Here is a 22703-nt window from a genome sequence, read left to right as displayed (position 1 = left end):
AAAATAACCAAAACTAAAAAGGAAAAACCACCATAAACCATTATACAAACTCAAATTAAGAAAAACCACCATAAACCATTATACAAACTCAAATTAAGTTTACCAAAAGGAATCGGATAAAGTTGGCTATACAAAATAGTATAGTCAACTATATGTCCAAACCGAGTAAGTACGGAATCATCTGATTTGAAAGTGATGCAACTTTTTCGTCTTCACTCATATTAGCTTAACTAACTTTAAAGTGATGCTCTATTGAGTTATGTTTTCAAATCAAGTACTTTTTTACAACTTGTTTCATCCTGATTGGAATCTTCGGTAAATTGACACATGTCCAAATCGAGTAAGTTGGAAATCACCTGATTTGAAAGTATGATAACTTTTTCGTCATAACTCGTGTTAACTTAATTTAAGCTTCAGAGTGGACCACTCATTCATTCAATTTTCACGTCAGCATCCTACACTAGAAGATTAAGAAGACTTTGTAGTTTGATGGTGTATGGGATTGAGTTTAGTCTAAGGAATATTTGTCTACGGTTTCTCGACTTTGGGGTGAGTTATCTTGGTTCCTAATTAAATGCTTACATGATTCCATTGCGGTGTATGAGTTATATGTGGTTTTGATTGTGGTGGTATTATATTTGCGGCTTTAATACTACTCTTTTCACAATTGGTAGCACTAGCACATAACATTTTGAGATCTCAACCATTAGTTCTCTTAAGCAGTAACATAGACGCTACAGATTTGACAGTGACAACGGTCTTGCCTTTAGTATGATATTGGATTTTTATGTCTGTTGGTATGATTGGAGTCAACTCGACTGTGGCAGAATGGGTGGTTTGTGATCATCTAGACCACTTTCTCATCTTTGGCACATAAAAAGTGTTCGAGTCAAATAAAGATTATTGCAAAGGTTATTATATCACCAAATGTCTTGATACTGACTAATTGGTATCAAAGTGCTTTCCTAGAAGTCTAGAACCATCACTAGATTAGCAGCAATGGACATGAGATATATGTGATTTAGAGATTTAAAAAATGTATGTAAAGAAAGCATACCCATCAAATAGTAGTAGGATGATTACCTCATACTCAGTAAATGAGTATAATAACTATGTAATAATTTGTTTCTATCATCTTATAAATGACTTTGTAATCTCTTGTTTTGATTTTTTTTTTTTTCTTTTTTTTTGAAACATAAAAATCTCTTGTTTTGATTTTAGTAGGCAAAAAAAAAAAAAAAAAACCTTAAGAAAAAGAGAAAAATCAAAATATGATCTGAAAGGCCGTTAGGTAGCAAAAAGAGCCCATTGCAATAAGATGTCCTAAAAGCACAAGTCCCCCAGCTTTACTCATTTAACGCAAAAGAGAAAACACGCCGTCACTGCATATGCCGACGGCGAGCTCCTCCGGCGTATCCGCCGTCGCTCTGCGGCCAGGTTTCCACCACCGCCTCCCAGCTCGCCTCTTCCCCTCGTTTAATCCCCTCCGCTTGGCTCCAAACCCGCTCATTTCGCCGAAGAGGAGAGCGACAATCTCTTCATACCAATCGCCTTCCTCTCCGCTTCTCCATGGTTTCCAAATCAGAGGATCTAAGCCTAGTCTCGCACCATTCACAGTGGCATCTTCCTATCCAACGTCTCCTGGTTCCGTTTCCGGTGATAGTGAGGTCGACAAGGCAAAGCTCGCTCAGGTTCTTCTCTTCCTTCTCGAATCTTGATTGAGTGTAGAATGATTTTCAAGATTGGTGTAAAAGAAAGTGTTAGTGGTTGTGACAGGTGGCAAAGAGATTAGAGAAGACTTCAAGGTACTTCAAGAGGCTGGGGAGTATTGGTTTCTGGGGGCAGCTTGTGTCGACCCTTGTGGCGGCTGTCATTCTATCATTCTCCGTCGCTGTAACTGGCAAACCCACTTCACCTGCTACTTTCTACGCCACAGCAAGTGGGATCGCTGCTGCTTTTGTCTCCGTCTTCGGGTCCTTTGGCTATATTCGTCTCTCTGAGAGGCTCCGTCGAACTGCCGCTGACCCTGCCAAGGTACCCTTCTTCATTCATTGTAGCTTGTCAATGCCTACACCGAAATGTAACAGTTTGATAATGAAAAAGATCCAATTTTTTTTTAAATCATGGGTGGTTGTATGTATTGTTTTTCAGGCCCCTCCTCGTGCTGATGTTGTGAAAGGGTTGAGAAGTGGGATAATGGTAAATCTTGTTGGAATGGGAGCAGCGATTCTAGGGATGCAAGCAACTGTTGGGTTTTTGGTTGCAAAGGCTTTGACAACTTCAGCAAGCCCTTTCTACCAAGGAGTCTCTCAAGGATACAGTCCCGTTCTTGCTCTTGATGTCTTCCTCGTTCAGGTATTTTGAGCACATATGCTTTTATCTTTAATCACATTGCTAATCAAAGACTAGTGAGATTTTTTTTAAAGACTTATGAGGGAGTTTTGTTGCAGGCATCGGCAAACACCTTGCTTTCTCATTTCCTAGGCCTTGTTTGTTCGTTAGAGCTGTTGCGGTCCGTGACAGTGCCTACCTCGGAATCTATCGCAGTTCCTAAAGTTGCATGAGTTTCTGCTTTTTTTTAGGCATCACTTCTATTCATAAACGTCAAGTCTGAGACTTGTTTACTTTTGTCTTTGAGAACCAACCGTTGTGGACTCGACGACTTTGTTATTACTGAATTACAGATGTGATTTATCGTATAAGTTACGAAACGTTTTGTATCATTTTATTGTCCTTTACCAAATTAATTAACGAATCATGAACCTTATTTTCAGTATTTTGAAAACTGGACTGGGGTTCCTGACTCGTTGAAACCGAGTCCAATTTGGTTTAAAATCTGGATTTGAAAAAAATTGGTAAAAACAATGAACTGGGTCAACTTCAAAACCAAAAAAATTAACATATAATTAATGTGTTTTCATTTATTATTAAAATATACCCCCTCTATTCCTAAATATAAGATGTTTAGGTAAAAAAACGCATATTAAGAAAATCATTGTTTTGTCAATAAAATATCATTAAAATTAGAAATTAATGTTATTCAACCGATTACAAAATAGATTATCAAATATGATTGGTTGCACAGTTTTTAATAAAGTAAAAAGTTGTCTAGAAAGATGAAAACATCTTATATATTGGAACATCAAAATTCTTTAAAACTTCCTACATTTAGGATTAAAACTTCCTACATTTAGGATCATAGTTAGTAATATTTCATAATCAATGTTTGACTATCACTACTTAGCTGGTTTTCCATTTAATTATAATTTTTTTAGCTTTCACATACTATTTTCATTTTGCTTCATACAATTTGAGATTTTAATTGTAAGAATATATAAATATAACGGTCAATTATTTAGATTTTATCAATTCAATTTACATAGTATTCACATTCACATTTATGCTTATTGTTTATTTTTCTAGGTAATAAAAGAGAATATACAACGTATCATACGATAAAATTACCTTTTAAGATTCATATAGTGTAAATATATGATTATATATATTTAATTTTTACAAAATAAAAACTCAGTTCGATCGGGTTGAACCGATCCAACCAGTCAACCACTAAGTATATCATCAAAACATTGTTTATTTTAGGCCTCAAAACTCAAAACATGAAACGTTTTGAATCAAACGCAAAACTGCAAAGGCAAAAAAGGCGTTTGGTGCGGTAGCAGTAGGAAGCTATCAATAATAACAATCAATCATCCGCCTAAACCGAAAACAAACCAAAAGGGAAACGCGAGAAGAGAGAGAGAGAGAGATCTCGGATCAAACCTCGAGAGGGAAGACGAGTAGGAGGAGAGAAAAAGAAGAAGATCAGGAACAAAGGGAGGAGAAGATGTTGCCCACAACTTCCAGATCTCGCTCTTCGCCTTCTTCATCCCGAGCCAACCCAATGTTCCTTCAGTATTTTCGCCGTATCGTCAAGGTTCTCTTCCTCATTACATCTCATGCTTCCCCCAATCGTCGATTTGATCTCAGATTCGTCTCGATTCTCGATTGAAAATTATGGTCTGATAGTGGAGAACACGAATCGGATTTAGCTTTAATTTGCGTCCGTCCTTCGTTCGTAGCTTAGCTCCGTTTCTAGGTTCAGCGATTTCTGATATTATGATGATCTGATAGTTAAACAATACATTATTCGTTTCTTATCATGTTGGAGATAATGTTGTTACATCATATTCTCGTTTTCCTTGAAACGTCCCCTTTGTTCATTGCAGTGGCAGCAAATGGATGTTGAATATACTTTCTGGCAGATGCTTAACCTTTGTACATCCCCCAAAGTTGTGTAAGTCTCTTTGAAAGTTTCATTTTTTTATTTTTTATTTTTAATTCAACCTTTAAGCTGTTGCATTTGATAAGATGATAAGGTTAGACTCAGAACTGGTTAATCATTTGAGTTTCTAGGTGAATAGAGTTTGAGATGGTTTCACTTTCCCCTTTTGCAATTGGACGTTAAAGAGAGTTTTATAACTTGTCCTAGTCTAATCCAACAAGTTGGGGAACTTTTTGGCTAAGGTATTACATATTTATAGTTCTTGTTCTCTTACTTTTGTATGTTTTATTTTTTTTCATGTGGACGCTATGGTATCAGCTATCAACACACTAAGTATCACAAACGTAAGCTCAACTTTCATTAACAAGCTTTTTTTTTTGCTTTTATACACTATACCCTTCTGTTGCTGAAAGGATCTTGAGCCATCCAAGTCTTACTAACACTGTATGGTCAGGGATTATTTAATCTGAATATGTTACTTGCAGAGAATCATCTCATTGTGATTTTCTCTTTTGCCTTTTTTAATTTATTGGCTTCTCCTTATACTTAATGCTAGTGCCAGTTAAAAATAAGCTAAACGTTTGGTATAAGTTTGTAAAATTTTAAGTGCGTTTGCTTTAATTTCCATTGTTCTTTCTTTCTCTCAGAAACGAAAAACCAATGGGCACGTGATGACCCTGCTTTTATTGTGATCTGTAGCCTGCTTCTTATTGTTGCAACTTTAGCCTACTGTGCCACGTAAGTATTTTGTTTAATTTGCAGTTTGTAGAGTGTGATAGTTAATAAAAATATTGCCTTGGATAACGAATTTGTTTTATTTTTTTCTTTCCGTTATTGATTGTAATCTTCTGTCTCTGCTTCAGGTATGACCATAGTGGCTCTCATGCTGTCGTCGTGGTTGTATCAGTGTTCCTCACCCATTTCTTAATCACTGGAGCAGTTATAGCTACATGCTGTTGGTAAGTGTTTTCTATCGGTGCATGGATAAACTCGTCACATCGCTTAAATATTATGTTGCATCCAACGTCTGCTATTGCTGCTCGTGTCACTGTTATGTTACTATTACTGTTTTAATCATTTTATATAGTGCAAGACAAACACTCCTGAGAACTAGCACTGAATCTCTCAAGTGGTTTCTTATATCAAAATTGACAGTTTCTCTAACTTGAGATACGACTTCCCAGGTTTCTGACGAACTCTTACCTTCGCGAGGAGGCTCCTAACAGTCATGTGGTGGAACAACGTGTTGAATGGTTAGTTTATTGACCGATTCTTATCTTTCAACTCGATACTACACACAAGATTTTTTTTGGTTTTATTGTTCAATATCCATATTCCTTATCATAGTTTCTCTCTATCCGTGTGAGCTTGTTTATGACATGCCTTGTATGTGTTTCTCTGTAGGCTGTATACGTTTGATGTTCACTGCAACTCGTTCTTTCCGATGTTTGTGCTGCTCTACGGTAATTACTCCTTTAAACACATCACTCAGTTTTGAAATAGATTTATGACTTATAGTATCTTCTTGTATTGCTACAGTCGTTCATTATTTCTTATCACCACTCCTGATAACTCATGGGTTCATCGCTCTGCTACTTTCGAATCTGCTTTTCATGGTCGGGGCTTCGTATTACCATTATCTTAACTTCCTAGGATACGACGGTAAGTCTCAAAGATTCTTTCTTTCACAACTGATATAACTATTGAGCTAACAACATTGCTTGAATCTAATACCAGTGCTTCCATTTTTGGAACGAACAACATTCTTCCTCTACCCAATTGGGATCGTGATTGTCCTGTCCCCTATTTGTAAGTTTTAAATCATTCATTGGTTTCACAGATGCCTCTTTTTTGAAAGAATGTCATCTTAAAGTTTGTTTCTCCAATTTGTGCAGTGATCTTAAGTGGATTCAACCCCTCAAGATATTTCATGAACATGTACTTCAGCCAAACATTATAAAACAAAACAAGCCACATCAGTGGAATCTCAAGGGCTCTGCCTTGCATATACATCATCAAGGGAGAAGAGAGTATGATTTTTTTTTTTTTTTGGTTACCTGTAACAGATCATCGACATGCTCCAGTTTCTGGTAAAACTTCAAAGCCTACTTAATAGAATCTAGTGACAATTTTTCTGAACTTGGCCATATTTAGCAGGGCATCTTTCTATTGTCCCTTACCTTTTTCTTCCAATTCATGGTCATTTCTTATATGGTAATTGTTTGTTGGTTTCGTTAGAGTCTTTGCCATAAACTCCAAGTAACTAGAGGAACTGCAAAGATTGTACTACGCCGAAAACAACCCATTTGCTAAAAACCTTCGCGTTGAACTTGGTGCTCTTCGTGGAACTCTCTATGGACTTTTCCAAGCAATCTTGATTTGTGTGTCATTGCAATGTTTATCTCAGGGATTGTAACAAAACTTTGGAAAAGTCTATTTGGTTGATGAAATCTTGTTTGTCGGCACTAGTAAGCCCAAGATGCTAACCAGCTGTTGATAATGGAATTTCCCTAGTTGTGAACATATGGAATCTTTCTCTTACAATTTCCACAAATTCAGTAAAGGTTACGGACTTATAAGTGTGTTTCAAGAGGTTAATGGTGCCGAGGGCCATAGAGGTTTCCCCAGAGAGTCTAAACAATGGGCTCGGACTTTCTATGATTTTAGAAAGATAGATTTCTATTCACTCGAAGGTTGTTTTAAAGATAATATCAGCCGAACTTTCTGCATCACCTAACACTCTTGCGACGTCTAGTTGCCCTATCCTCAAAACGAGATGATGCCGCTATCTCTTTGCTCTGACATCTTTCTAGATTAAGCGTTTGGTTGTTTTGAGTAAAAGAATTTTTAAACCGAAATTTGCATTGTCGAAATTTATAATGGAAAAAACATAACTTTAATGAAAGTTCGGATTCTCTGTATAACCACACAAATACGAAAAAGAAAAAGACATAATTATTTTTGTAAAGTTGCACAGAAGCGTTTTGTTGATTACGAAGACAATAATTCAATACAAAATTAAACCACGGAGACAGTCTTCCTAAAATCTCAACCTGTAAACGATATTTATCGTAGAGGACCAAATGAAAAACTTAGAAAATGGACAATGCAAAGACTTTATAGATAAGATTTTTTCTTCGAAGACTTTGTAGATAAGACCTTTATTATAAATAATTTGAACTTAACCGTCTTGTTCAATCATAATTACATGACTACACACAACTTATGTATCACGAGCACTTCCTAAATTGCCAAGATCTCTTAATGCAACAACAATTGTTTCTCTCGCAGATCTCACTGACCAAGAACCGTAATTCATAATCGTATTGTTCCGAGTGCTCTAATCTCAGTCCTTAACGGACATCCTTAACTCATTTAGGTATTCTCATTCTATATGTAATCAAGAGTTACACATTTCTCGAATATACATTTTTCTTCTTATTCGGTGTCACGTCACCGCTCCAAGATCACAAACTTCTCGTTCAATTGCACCTCAGGCAGTCCCTTAAATCACTCAATCTTCTTGTGACACCCCGACCCAGCATAGCTGAAATGGTCGGCGATATCATAACACTTGTCTCCAGCCACAAGGCCGAAACAATGTGTCTTTAGGATTCCATGACGTCTTTGACCAAAACCCACCAACATGAGCTGAACCTGAAATGGAAAGGGAAGAAGGAGGGGTGAGCATTTCGACAAAATCCCAGTGAGGGAAGCTCCAGGAGCCCCGAAATCAATCACCCGACATTCACCACACAACATAACAAAAGCTCTACCTAGAATATCCAGTAAAGCAATATCAATCAACAAGAAACAAAGATAAACCCCGACGGTGCCAACATGAGACTAACGCCACATCATGTTGTCTCCACGCCTCTCATGTTGTCACGTGAGAACTCACCACATCACGCTGCCTCTGTGAGTTCCACGCCTTGACGCGATCACGCCACATCACACAGTCTTCACGTGATCCGCGCCACCACACTCACACGATCATGCCACATCACGTTGTCTCCACGTGATCAGTGTGACTACACTCACATGTTCATGCCACATCACGCTGTCTCCACGTGAACCATGCTACTACATTCTTAACTTCACACAGGCACGCCGCATGCCCACTCCGGCGATGAATCATGCCAACTCACGCGATTGCCACATGATCCAACAAGAAACGGTGTAACGCCCTAGACATACATATACATCATTCCACCACGTTAAACTGGCACACATAGGCCTTATGCCTTTCTCTAACCTATCTACACTTCCCACATATACATCACCCACATATACAATAACCCCAATCAATACAATCGTCACATACAATCAATCCTCAAACATCATTCAATCATATTCAATTTAGCAACCTATGAATAGATCTAGATGTTCACACATTACAATACAATATATAGGGATATATATATATATATATATATAGTTCATTTATCAAACAACTACGTGTATGCTTATAGATAACACGTAGGTATGAATGATTTAGCTAGAAACTCTTACAATGAAGTGATAATGAAAGAAGGAAGAAGAGATCACAACAGTCCTCACCTTGGCCTTAGATATGAGAATGGAAAAGAGAGATGAAGCAGATCTGAAGCTTACGGCTTTCCACGAACCAGATCTACAACAGAAAAGATTGGTGCTACCACCAAAGCACCCAGGATGAGAGATCCAAGATAAAAGAGAAGAACAAGATGGAGAAAACGAGAACTAGGGTTCTTTACCTCACCAGTGACCATATCTAGAAAGAAGACATGGAGAGATCTGGACATAGAATTGGATCGGTTCATCGGGGATCTCCAAGGCTTGGCTCCAGCCTTCAGCAAACGGCAAATAGCAAGGAGAGAGAGAGAGAGAGACGCAGGCGAGAGTGAAGGAGAGAGAAGAGGAAAGAGAAACCTTGACGGCTGGGGTTTTTAGATCTCTCTGGAACTCTGCAGGGCTTCGCTCTGATTTCTAAATGGGAGATAAGAGAAGGAGGAGGCTCCATTTTATAAGAAAAGGAGGTGGAAACCCTAGGGTTTACTACACATACCAGAAAAGAAGGACAAAACCTAATGGGCTTTGGTCCAAATCATGTTAACAATTAAAAAACGAAACCATTCCGGTTTGGAAGAACCGGGATGTGACAACTCTCACTCACTTAACCAAGAATTCGCTCCGAATTCCATACGGAGCTAGGGAGAACTCAACCATTAAGTAAGAGATTAGGAACTGGTTCAATTCATATTGGTTTGAGTCGAGACTGACCCTCTAGGTTAGGACTAGAGAGTCTTTCCTGGGCTCTGATACCACTTATAACGCCATCCGTCCACGGCTAATGGGTCACCCACGCCCGCTCTCTCGGCCCGTGGGCTCCATCCCATCCGACGGTCGGTCCGTTGATTTCCGAAGGCTCGAAATCATTGTTTATTGACCCTGCAATCACCACCCAACCTTTCCCCGTGCTTTGGCCTCACTCGCACGGTATCGCACATCACTTTTCGATAGCTCACCCATCCTTTCACTACTACATCCCAAGCATGCTTAACTTTGGAGTTCTAAACGGATGTATGATGGAAAAAGTAAGTCAACTTTGGTGACATAGGTAGCCAAATCAATTCTCTTAAGCCTTTTCATATATCACAACTCGGGATGTTACAATTCACCTCCTCTCAAAGAACGCAACGTCCTCCTTGCGCTCCACGACAGGTCTCAAGACGCCTCTTGGGTCAGAACCGAGATGGCTAACCAGCTCTGATACCACTTGTGACACCCCGACCCAGCATAGCTGAAATGGTCGGCGATATCATGACACTTGTCTCCAGTCACAAGGCCGAAACAATGTGTCTTTAGGATCCCAGGACGTCTTTCACAAAAACCCACCAACATGAGCTGAACCTTAAATGGAAAGGGAAGAAAGAGGGGTGAGCATTTCGACAAAAGCTCAGTGAGGGAAGCTCCAGGAGCCCCGAAATCAATCACCCGACATTCACCACACAACATAACAAAAGCTCTACCTAGAACATCCAGTAAAGCAATATCAATCAACAAGAAACGAGGATAAACCCCGACGGTGCCAACATGAGACTAACGCCACATCACGCTGTATCCACGCCTCTTATGTTGTCACGTGATAACTCACCACTTCATGCTGTCTCCGTGAGTTCCACGCCTTGACGCGATCATGCCACATCACGCTGTCTCCACGTGATCCGCGCCACCACACTCACACGATCACGACACATCACGCTGTCTCCACGTGATTAGTGTGACTACATTCACATGTTCACGCCACATCACGCTGTCTCCACGTGAACCATGCTACTACATTCTTAACTTCACATAGGCACACCGCATGCCCGCTCCGGTGATAAATCATGCCAACTCACGCGATTGCCACATGATCCAACAAGAAACGGTGTAACGCCCGAGACATACATATACATCATGCCACCACGTTACACCGGCACACATAGTCCTTATGCCTTTCTCTAACCTATCTACACTTCCTACATATACATCACCCACATATACCATAACCCCAATCAATACAATCGTCACATACAATCAATCCTCAAACATCATTCAATCATATTCAATTTAGCAACCTATGAATAGATCTAGATGTTCACACATTACAATACAATATATAGGGATATATATATATATATATATATATATATATAGTTCATTTATCAAACAACTACGTGTATACTTATAGATAACACGTAGGTATGAATGATTTAGCTAGAAACTCTTACAATGAAATGATAATGAAAGAAGGAAGAAGAGATCATAACAGTCCTCACCTTGGCCTTAGATATGAGAATGGAAAAGAGAGATGAAGCAGATTTGAAACTTACGGCTTTCCACGAACCAGATCTACAACAGAAAAGATTGGTGCTATCATCAAAGCAACCAGGATGAGAGATCTAAGATAAAAGAGAAGAACGAGATGGAGAAAACGAGAACTAGGGTTCTTTACCTCACCAGTGACCAGATCTAGAAAGAAGATAAGGAGATATCTGGACATAGAATTGGATCGGTTCATCGGGGATCTCCAAGGCTTGGCTCCAGCCTTCAGCAAACGACAAACATCAAGGAGAGAGAGACGCATGCGAGAGAGAAAGAGAGAGAAGAGAAAAGAAAAGAGAACCCTTGACGGCTGGAGTTTTCAGATCTCTCTAGAACTCTGTAGGGCTTCGCTCTGATAAATGGGAGAAAAGAGAAGGAGGATGCTCTATTTTATAAGAAAAGGAAGTGGAAACCCTAGGGTTTACTACACGGGCCAGAAAAGAAGGACAAAACCTAATGAGTTTTGGTCCAAATCAAGTTAACAATTAAAAAACAAAACCATTCCGGTTTGCAACCGGGATGTGACACTTCTTGAACTTATACGGTTGACCAACACCCAGTCAAATATGAACATGAGGGTATTGGCGGGATTCAAGTCAGCTATGAATGCAGGTCACATTAAGAGCTCCAAATACTCATTTGATGTAGCTATAAAACACTATAATGGAGCTCATCTACACTAAGTGGGAAGAGGAAAAAGACAAAATTGGGAGATGCTAAAGAACCATCTAAGGCGGACCGAACTGTTGATTTGTGAATTCCCCACCTGTTGTCCACATATCAAAGGCCCATATAAGTTTATCTTGGTGATTTGTGAATTCCCCACCTGTTGTCCACAAAAAAAAAAGAAGTGAATTCCCCACGCCGAACATGTCAACAGACCGATCACATCATCATGCCAATCCCGTCAATAACGTTATAATGCTGATATCCTCAAAACTTTGATTGCATCATTATGTCATCACATCGATCCCGTCATCAAGAAGATTTCATCTCATATCAGTGGCTTCATTACCGTAAACTCGTCATAGAAGCCCATTCATGATGGTTTGTCCATGATTGTTCATCTATCACGGTGTATCCACAATGACTTGTCCATGACGGCTCATTCAAAACGGAGAACATGTCCATGCACCTCGTCCACAAAATAAGAAGCCTGAACGAAAGCACATCCACGACACTTCCTCTATAACAGTCTAACTATGACAGCATGTTCGTGACGACTTGTCTATGATATATAAAACATCTTCTTTATCTATTCGCTGAGTTCCTACGTATGTAGACTCTCTTTAATCCACCGTCGAATCGTGCTATCTATGGATACGCCGAGTTCAGTTTCAACATTAATCTATTTTTTGTATATTTATTTTAAATGTCATTTAGTTCTTTGTTTCACACAAGACGAGCCCAAATTTTCAGTTATTTCTATTTATAAATTATGATATTGGTATTTGAGCAATACTTTTAGTAGGGGTTATTGGATGTTGTATTTTAATGGATTTGAAAATTCGAACTAAATCTAGTGTTATTGGTTCTATGATTTTCAAATCTGTATTAAAATCATGTGTTATTGGTTTAATGATTCATAAATTATGTATCAAGTCAAGTGTTATTTAATCGTACGAATTTACTAATATATTTGATTTTATAATGGATTTGAATGGATTTGTTTGGATTTTTACTTAAAAATATAAAAACTCAAATCCGAGGGAAAACCTCCGGATTTACGTATTTTACTTGGATTTATAAATACTATACGGATTTCTAAATCAATCAAAATATATAAACCAATAACACCTTATTAGTCAAAAAAAACAATATGTATTGGTTGTAACGAAAAATAAATAACAAGTCTCCAGATGTTCTCCAACTCAACTACAATTGGTCAAAAAACATAAAACAGTTTTGAATGATTAAATAAGGTGTGGGAGTATTAATTAATCAACCGAATAATTGTGCATATTTTAAATTAATGAACATGAAATTCAATCATTAATCTTAATATGCCAAGTGAAGCATGTATTACTTTTCTCAAAGATTACGATGCCCTGTTGTACTTTTAAATTCTGACTCGATGCTTGGTTGTACATAGACTTACAAGAGTACGGATCCCGTTCGTACAAAAACCTTTTCTCGTGGTTGTTCATATTTTCCAAACACGCAATCATCTTTTACGTTATTGAAAACATTCAATTGCTTTTTATTACATGCACATGCAAACGAAATATAACAGAAACTTCCCTCTAATTCTTTTTAATGTTTTTCAGTTTAGTTGTATGTAATCGAAGTCTACGTCAATCCCCATAATTGATTGCTTGTTAATGAAGCATAATTTACAAAAAAACAAAGATTAGTAGTAGAGCAAGAGCATTGAGGGTGGAAAAAACAAAGAGGAGAGAGGTGAGAGAAAGTTTTTCTCGAGTCTCTTTTCCCCCAAATCTCAGTCTTCTCAACCTCACCGTCTGAACCTCGTCTCCGGTGGCCGGCAGTGGTCGTTAGTCGTCGGTCGCCACCCCAAATCGCTCCCTCTGTCCATCCTCAGCCCTGTCGAGCTTTGTTTTCCCCACCTCCTCCTTGCTTCATCATCTCTGGTTTTTCGCTTGGATACCGGCCGGATCCGGCGAATCAAAACGATTTCTAGGTGCATACCCAGTCTCTCCGGAGTGATGGCAAGGTCGTGGATGCTCAGAACTCTTCAGGAGGCGCCGTTTCGAAAGTAGATCTAGGGTTTGGCTTTCGGTGGATCTGGGTCAGTTTCACCTTGGAGGATTCGCCGGAGCTTCGCTGCCGCTGCGTCTCCGGTCAGCCTCGCTGCCTCCTCTGTCTACCCATGTCTCTGTCTTCGGTTGCTCTAGCTAGAACTTTCCCGTGTAGATCTTCGGGTCTAAGACGAAAAGCAATGTTTTGAGGGCTTCGTCGGAGACTTCTTTTCCTTTCCGTCTTCTCAACAACTACCATGGCGTCTGATGGTCTCGGGTCCTTGGGTGGTTCGAGATAGCTCAGGGATTTCAGTTCTCTGCTTTGTCTCTGCCTTCTGTCGGTTCCCTCATCTTCTCGCCTGCTGATGGGAGCTCAAACCTCCCCCGATTTACAAGTTTCAGAAAGAATTTGACTTCCACTTCCTGCCCTTTTCGAAGCTAAGCTGCCAGATCTTTTAGTGCTTTGCTTGTTTGTCGGGACCGGAGTCGAGCCGTATAACCTCCGCTTCCGCCAGCTTGTATCTCACCCGTGCTTATCTGCTGGCGTCTTCGCTTCGGTTTGGATTTCTCAGGGAGTTGGTCTTGTCGTTTTCTGGAGTAAGCTTCGTCCGGAGTGGACTTCGCTGGTTGTGATGGCCGGACCAGGACTTAGTCAACCCTGCTTCGCCTTTCCTCCTTTCGGAGTCGCCTTTGGGACGGTCTGCGGTGCCTCAGACCGTTCTCCGGTTGTGAACTCTAATGATCGCCTCTCTTGTTACAGGTTTCCGGTTGCAAGATCAAGTTGTGGTCTCCTGATACTCAATGGTTGCTAGGAATTCGTACTCTGCAAAGCTTTAGTCATGTGTCTTGAGAATGTGGCTAAACCTTAGTTTGTTTTAGAGAGTCTTTTTACCTTTTTTGTGGCTCTCTCTAACACATTTGCTTTAACTAGCACTTTAGATTTCTAGGATTTGATTTCTTCAAACTCTTGTAATCTCTCTGTATCATTACCAGTTAATGAAATTCACATACTTAACAAAAAAAAAATAATAATAATAATTTGCAAATACATTTTGTTACAATTCATAAGTGAAAACTCGGAATGTGGTCGGCACATATAGGTCGAACCACTTTAATAGATTTTCTAACCAAGATAGTTCTACTGAAAACATAAAGGTTAAGCGATAATTACATGTGACTATTCCTATTTGCTTATATGAATTCCATACATCATAATCAAACTGTGAAATTCTTTGAAAGCGAAACTATTCGAAAATGATCAATGTGTTGCACAACTACACAAGGACTACATTAAAAGCTGGATTCCTTGAAAGTTAAACACACTAACTCAAAGGCTCAAACAAGTAAAATGAAAATAAAGGGCAATTTGTTTTGACTACGTGCCAATAAAGAAGTTAAGAAACTTCCGAGAAAAAACACCAACAAGAGAAAATTGAACTATAACATGTTTAATCGATTGTCTGAAAAGGGTATTGGTGTAGTCACGAAGTTCTCTATTAACAAAAATAAAATCGTATTTAAAATATTTGATTATCATCATACATGTTCGCATATCTAAGTAATGTGAAAAGTTTGGATTTGGGGTAGCTAGCTGGTACGTGTGTCAAAGTGTGAGTAGCCTCTTCCTACGAAACAAGCTGCAACGACTTCTTAACTGAAAACAAGTTCTGACACATGCCACCTCTACTCTCTTCTACCACATTGTTTTATTCCTTCTTATAATTTAATTTGTTTTCATTTTGTATCTTAGAGTTGGTCCCGTTGTTTTATCAGTCGTTAGTAATAGACATATTTTGCGTGGTCTTATGTTTTTGTTCCCAAAATGAAAGAAAAAATGTATGTAAATGTTTTTATGTATTTATTATATGGGAAAATTGGTGAAATGACCAAAACAAAAAACAAAATTAAATTTTTAGAGAGAAGGTAAAAATAGATAGGAAAAAAAAAAGAGAGAATGGGGGTTTGGTTATTTTTTTAATTTTTGTTTTTTTGTTGGTTATAGCCTTATAGGGTACAATTTCCTTTATTATATTCATAAGTTGTTCAAAGAAAAGAAAAGAATATGTTCATAAAGCCAATGGTATCAACTACCAAATGGTATTTCGAAATATATTAAAAGATTTAACAGTCATATATTATCTCCAATGAAGTTCAAGAACATCTCTTTACTTCTACCGAACAAATATTACCAACAGCAATATTTTCACATTTTCTTCAATGCATTATCACATCAAATATAATATTTAATAACCTTTTGACGAAGTTATGTGTTCATAAAGCTTTTAGTCGTCAAAAACAAGTTATGTGTTCATAAGTTATCATCAAAAATATAAAAATGTTCACCAAAGCTTAAGCAAAATATATATATATATATATATATATATATATATAAATGTTTATTAGGAATATATGTCGTAGCTTCAAGTATATAAAAATAAATTATTTTTATAAAATAATGGAGTCACATACCAAGCACATATAGATGAATAAACAAAAAAATAATTATCTTAAAATAACAAAATATAAAGAAAAATATTTTTTAATGTTTGTTGTAAATTACTTATTAGGTTGTTGCATTATATGCAAAGGCGATTAAACTGCAGAAAATTAATATAAACTTCAATTTATGTTCAAAAAACAAAGGATGAGGAAGGCGAGAGGAAAGGGAAGCGCACGTGATGAATGGAGTCCACGAACTTCAAATCTTCCGAAGATCTTATGGCGGTGAGACGGTTCCTTTCTTTATTTCCCCCGTCTGCGCCCAAATAATATATGTTTATTGCCCAAATATATATGTTTATTGTAATTACCATTATGTTCCTTCAATCATTTTATCTACAAAATCATTCTTTATTGTAATCTGTTTTTGTTTTTCTGAAACAGCAACACGCCAGTAATGCAACATGAAACCTCCGGTTTTCCAACTAAATGTTGACCTCATCTGAAATGTGTGGACTGCTTTGTGGATATATCATTTATATATCCTCACGTATATTATTGAGAAGCATTTTAAATAATTATGATATTTGAAGTTTAAATTAAACGAAATTAAAATAATAATAAATGAGTTGACAAATTTAAGCCCGGAATGAACTTTTAAGGAAAATGAAAACTACTTCGTGTGATGCAACCAGTTAAAAAATTGATAGAAAGGCATATGGTTCACATACTCTACACCTACATACTTTTTGATATCATGGCTTGTATTATTGTATCACATTCGGTTATCATCTGGTAGTAAGGTCATGACTTAACATGAGAGTCTATGTGGCCTGTTCTTTGTTTGTCAAGCCTGCAAGTACCTCCTATTTGCTGGCAAGTACTCGGATGAAGTATGGACAAGCCTCACAAAAAATCTGCTTACAACCAGCTGGACAACACAGTGGGATAAAATCCTGGAGCTAATCATGGACACAATACATGATAAGCTTTACTTATTCTTTAAAAAATCTCAAAATTCATTCAGAGACTAAGAGTGGAATCCGATTCCAACATTCTTATTGAGGTATATGTACTCAAACAACCATTCATTTAATTTAGCAAGAATGTATAATAGTAGAAGACATGATAAAACTTCCACTCCCGTATTTATCAACCGTACTGATAAATAAGTCGAAAGAAAGATTGATTGTTCTTTTTCCAAAAATGGGAGATACAAAAAATATGAAAGTTGATTCAACGCATCATCGTCACTTTCTTTAAACTAAAAGCACATCTAACCCCACTCCATATTTTATTCTAAAATAGAGTTAAATGGAGTATGAAATAAGAAATATTCTAAACTAACTTCATATCTCACTATATAATGATTCAACACATCGTCACTGCAATAAAACAAAGACTTTAAGCTTCAAAGAGTAAAATGATTCAACGCATTGTCACTTTCCTTAAACTAAGGGCATCACCAATTCTTGATTTCATGATTTTCCTCTTTGGTTTCTTTAGGCTTTAGCTAAATTTCAAAATGAGAAGTATCTCTTATAACAGTATTTGTTGTTAAATTAATTTTTAAAAGCTTAGAATTGGATTAAGTTTGCTATATAACATGGATCCATATTATTTTCATCAAATTTAAATTATCAATTAAAAAGAAAAACATAGCAGAAAATATGTAAAATTTGCAAATGATAATACTTATTTTTTCTCAAATTTCATCTGCAAGTTACATGGCCGGCCCTCTACTAACTGCCATAAAACAAAGATTTAAGCGTCAAAGAGTAACATAATTTCAAGGGCGTCAAATTTTTGGAAATCTATTTCAATCTACTGGTTTGTGCTTTTGTCTATCTGCCATATAGGTAATAGACTAGGAGTTAATCCGCACTACGCGTGAGACAATTTTAATTTTCAAATGTTAACTATATAACTATTCCTTTGGAAGTTGTATTATGAACAACAACAAAATTTTGAATTGTATGTTTGTGTGAATACATATTTCTTTTAAAAAAAAAACAGAAAATTATATATTTTTCAGATAGATGTTTGATATAGTTTTCCATTTCTTATATTATATATTTACTTATTATTTAGTTTTTCTTATATTATTGAGTAATTATCTCAAATAGTCATTTTTAAGCTTTTGTCGCAAAATAGCATTCAATAAATAGAATGACCAAAATAGTATTGAAAATATTAATATTTATTTTTTAGTTTTTGAAATTTGAAACGCTATCTCAAAACTCCATCCCTTAACTCTAAACCCTAAGTGTAGATTAGTTAACCTTATGGTATAAATGTATTTTTACTCTTTAATAAAACTTCTATTGATCATTTTTCTCATTAAGAGCTATTTTTGTGGCTAAAACTTAAAAAAGGCTATCCTAAGGAATTTCTCTATATTGTATATTTATTTATTTTAATTTTCATGTTTTTATATCAAATGATAATATTACGATAGATGTTTAATGTAATATTTCTATTTCTTATATAGTATATTTCCTTATTATTTATTTAGCTATACATTTTTCAGATAGATATTTAATTTACCTTTTTCAGTTTTTTATATTATATATTTACTTAATGTTTATCTTTTCATATTTTGTATATTTATTTATTCTAAATTTCTTGCTTTTATATCAATGATAATATTACGATATATATTTAATGTAATATTTTTATTTCTTATATACTATATTTAAATATTATTTATTTTTTTCTTATATTTTTTATTTACTTATTATAATACGTAACATTTCTATTTCTTATATTATATTGTATATTTACTTATTATTTATTTCTTCCAATATTTTATATATATTTACTTATAAAAATATTTGTAAATAATAAAAATGTAAAACAATACATTTTTCAGATAAATGTTTAATGTAGTTTTTCCATTTCTTATATTATATATTTATTTATTATTTATTTTACTGTATGTTTTTCAGATGTTTAATGTAGTTCTTATATTTCTTATATTGTATATATACTTATTATTTATTTTTATTTTAATATTATGATAGATGTTTAATGTAATATTTTTACTTTTTATACTCTATATTTAATTATTATTTATTTTACAATATATTTTTCAGAAAGATGTTTAATTTGGTTTTTTCTGTTCAGATATTGTATATTTACTTATTCTGTATTTTTCTTTATATTGTCTATTTACATATTATAATATTACGATAGATGTTTATTATAATATTTCTATTTCTTATATTTTATATTTACTTATTATTCATTTTACTATACATTTTTTTTCAGAGAGATGTTTAATTTAGTTTTTTTTTTCATTTCTTTATTGTATTTTATCTATTGTTTATTTTTTTTTCTTATATTGTATATTTACTTATTCTAATTTTCTTGCTTTTATATCAAATGATAATATTATGATAGATGTTTAATGTAATATTTATATTTCTTATATTGTATGCTTGTTTTTCTTATATTCTATATTTATTTATAAAAATATTTGGAAATAATAAAAATGTAAAACTATATTTTTCAGATAGATGTTTAATGTAATTTTTTCATTTATTATATTGTGTATTTAGTGATTATTTATTTTACTATATATTTTTTAGATAGATGTTTAATTTAGTATTTTTATTTCTTAATTGTATATTTACTTATTCTAATTTTTTTGGTTTTATATTAAATGATAATATTATGATCGACGTTTAATGTAACATTTCTATTTATTATATTGTATATTTACTTATTATTTATTTTTATTGTATATGTACTCATTACTGTTTAGTGTAATATTTCTATTTTTTATATATTTTATATTTACTTATTCTTATTTTAATTATATGTATATTTATTAGTATAGATTTCTAAATCCACTTCTTCTTCTTTTTTTAAACATTTCTTTCCTTTTATATTCAAAATAACGATTAAATTTTTGATTTTCTTTCACATTGGATTTTGGTAACTGCACTATTAGCCTTTTTTTTCTTGCTCTCCTTTCTACTATCCTGATATTTATTAGATACAATGTTAAAACAATTAACGATCTAATTACCGGTTGCTACACGTTTCATTGTTATTAATAGGATTTTTAATGTTAAAACCCCTCAACTAAATTTGTTTTGGGTAAAAAACCCCCAAACTAAATATTTAATGGAAAAACCCCCAGACTAAATATTTAATGAAAAAACCCTCAAACTAATGTTATTTAATGAATTAAACTCTAGGAGATCATAATTACCAATACTACCGGTAAATATTTAATTTAGAGGTTTCTACATTAAGTAAACATAGTTGAGAGGTTTTACCATTAAAATTTTTAAAAACAAAAAAAAATCAAAATTTTATAATATTATTTAAAAATTAGTAACTTTTTTTTGACAACATAAACGAGAACTAAGTGATTGGACCGCGCGATTCAGAAAGCCAAACCGAAAGTACTGAATCGAAATATATCATAGCTGAAGGAGAACTCCTCGCACCACTTGCAAGCTTGTCCACCATAGTATTTTGTGCTCTTGGAATATGTCTGATCCGGAAGTTAGGGAAGAAAGTCTTACTGCGTCTAAATTCTTTATATAATTTTTGTTATATTTTCTCGGTTTTTACATTTTTAATTTATACATATATAATGTTGATGTTAAAAACACATCAAACTCATATATTTAGAAAAAAAATTAAAAATGCTAATTTTGAAAATTGAAGTTACTATTTTTTAGATAATATTATAAAATTTTGATTTTTTTTTTAATGGTAAAACTCCTCAACTATGTTTATTTAATGTAGAAACCCCTAAACTAAAGATTTACCGGTAGTATTTGTAATTATGACCTGTTAGGGTTTACTTCATTAAATAAAGTTAGTTTGAGGGCTTTTACATTAAATACTTAGTTTGAGGGTTTTTACCTAAAACAAACATAGTTGAGGGGTTTTAACGTTAAAATCCTTATTAATATTTTTCTTTAAAATAGTTGCATCTTCTAAGTCTTTTTATATTTCTTCTTTTTACAAGTTGTAAATTTTTAGAAACTTTTGAAATCCAAACATATATAAAATTATCGCATACCTCTATAAAATTATACAAGGTGAGACTGATATTGACATGATTTTATCAGATATTTTGTTCTGGTATATAGATTAGCTTTTTGGGTTGTTAAAAATGCTACTAGTAAATAGGATTAGAACTAGAAGTGTTGTCAAATGCAATTACAAAAACGGCTGACATGCTGAAATTTCTAAACAAATGGATCGTTGTTGTCTAAACACAAAAGAAACTGCTTATCGACAATTCTAATTTTAGTTGCTTCTGTAGAAATAGAATTTTCATTGAATTTCATAAACGATAATCTACGTTCCACTATGTATTGCTATACAAGCTAACTAAAACACTTGATTATTTGAATTAGTAAATTATTTTATTGGAAAAAAGCCAGAATCAATTTTTTTCATAAATATTTTGATGTTTTCTATTTTTTATTTGAAAAAACATATTTTTAGTAGTATTTTTATTATTTTAGTTATATAGATTTTTTTTGTTTTGTAATTAGGAGGATTTTTTTTTGGTATGCTTTTGGTGCCATATTAATTAGTCTAGACCGGCAGTGACAAGTTATATAAATATTCAAGGGTCCTCAAGTGACATTCTTTACCATTGAGTTTGCACCATGTGATCGAGTTCCCTACCGTGTTCACCAAATCCTACAACGATGACTTGCCCCGATGAACAATTTCCCAAGAAATGAAGTACGCTTTTTCAAGTAGAATAAATTTCATCTAATCAATATCAAAAAACACTTAAAATTTTAATTTTCTAAGATTTTATACGGATTATGACATACAACTGGGTTTCTTACAATTAAATATGAAAATAATGATAATTGGTTTATAGATAATTTAGAACAAATATTTTTTTGCCAACAATTAGCTATACTAATTCGATCTAGATACCAATTCAAAACCCCATCCGGTGGTATATAATCAACATAAAACATAGAAGAATGAGAATTTAGAGCACCTCTTGTGATTTAGAACAAAGATTAAGAATTTAAAATAAATATATAAATTATGTAACCTACTTTTCACCCTAAAAATACCATCCTTGCACATCTTCATACGTAGTTCTAAAAATGGAAAAGATAAGCAGGTAATGTTGTGAAGAACTTGAAAGTTAGTGCTTCGCGTTCGTTAGACAGGAAATACTCCAAACATAAAAAAATAGTTTTAGCTTACTTGTGTTTTTGTTTTGTAAACTTCTTTTGGTAAAATATTTTGTCAACTTAGAAACCTATATACACATATTAAATAAAAAAATTGATTAATCAAAGGGAAATAGCAAAATTTAACTGATTGCTTCCTTTAAATAAGTTCTAAATAGGGAATAGAGAACCGTGATGGTCCATCAGTTTGTAATAGTCTATAGTGGAAAACTGAAAATGGTTAGGCAAGAAAACATGCAT

The 22703-nt window shown here is 34.6% G+C and overlaps 2 protein-coding genes across 3 annotated transcripts; both read left to right on the top strand.

The window, feature by feature from the left end:
• Positions 1-1258: 1258 nt before the first annotated feature.
• On the top strand, positions 1259-2723 carry LOC106431174 (protein TIC 21, chloroplastic-like). The gene is made up of 4 exons (XM_013871985.3): positions 1259-1691; positions 1777-2034; positions 2152-2355; positions 2451-2723. Exons 1-4 carry the CDS (start codon positions 1389-1391, stop codon positions 2562-2564), a joined length of 879 nt encoding a protein of 292 aa, XP_013727439.1. The 5' UTR covers positions 1259-1388; the 3' UTR covers positions 2565-2723.
• A 952-nt stretch (positions 2724-3675) lies between these two features.
• On the top strand, positions 3676-6514 carry LOC106431177 (protein unc-50 homolog). 2 transcript variants are annotated; one of them, XM_013871987.3, is made up of 10 exons: positions 3676-3934; positions 4227-4294; positions 4601-4626; positions 4930-5020; positions 5146-5241; positions 5467-5535; positions 5687-5745; positions 5822-5944; positions 6020-6091; positions 6178-6514. In XM_013871987.3, exons 1-10 carry the CDS (start codon positions 3845-3847, stop codon positions 6240-6242), a joined length of 759 nt encoding a protein of 252 aa, XP_013727441.1. In that variant the 5' UTR covers positions 3676-3844; the 3' UTR covers positions 6243-6514. The 2 variants fall into 2 exon arrangements, with proteins under 2 accessions (XP_013727441.1, XP_048623882.1); XM_048767925.1 differs by lacking the exon at positions 3676-3934 and having other exon boundaries at positions 4414-4626.
• Positions 6515-22703: the final 16189 nt, after the last annotated feature.

Source organism: Brassica napus, chromosome C9 (assembly GCF_020379485.1).
Source record: "Brassica napus cultivar Da-Ae chromosome C9, Da-Ae, whole genome shotgun sequence".
In the NCBI taxonomy this organism is placed as follows: domain Eukaryota; kingdom Viridiplantae; phylum Streptophyta; class Magnoliopsida; order Brassicales; family Brassicaceae; genus Brassica; species Brassica napus.
Note: the sequence above shows the minus strand (reverse complement) of the source record. Positions and strands in the feature narration are given on the sequence as shown.

Coding starts and splice junctions, on each gene's coding strand:
- LOC106431174 (XM_013871985.3), top strand. CDS start 1,389: ATGCCGACGGCGAGCTCCTCCGGCGTATCCGCCGTCGCTCTGCGGCCA. Junction 1,692..1,776: donor ACAAGGCAAAGCTCGCTCAG/GTTCTTCTCTTC, acceptor TGGTTGTGACAG/GTGGCAAAGAGATTAGAGAA. Junction 2,356..2,450: donor TTGATGTCTTCCTCGTTCAG/GTATTTTGAGCA, acceptor GTTTTGTTGCAG/GCATCGGCAAACACCTTGCT.
- LOC106431177 (XM_013871987.3), top strand. CDS start 3,845: ATGTTGCCCACAACTTCCAGATCTCGCTCTTCGCCTTCTTCATCCCGA. Junction 5,536..5,686: donor GTGGAACAACGTGTTGAATG/GTTAGTTTATTG, acceptor GTTTCTCTGTAG/GCTGTATACGTTTGATGTTC. Junction 6,092..6,177: donor GATTGTCCTGTCCCCTATTT/GTAAGTTTTAAA, acceptor CAATTTGTGCAG/TGATCTTAAGTGGATTCAAC.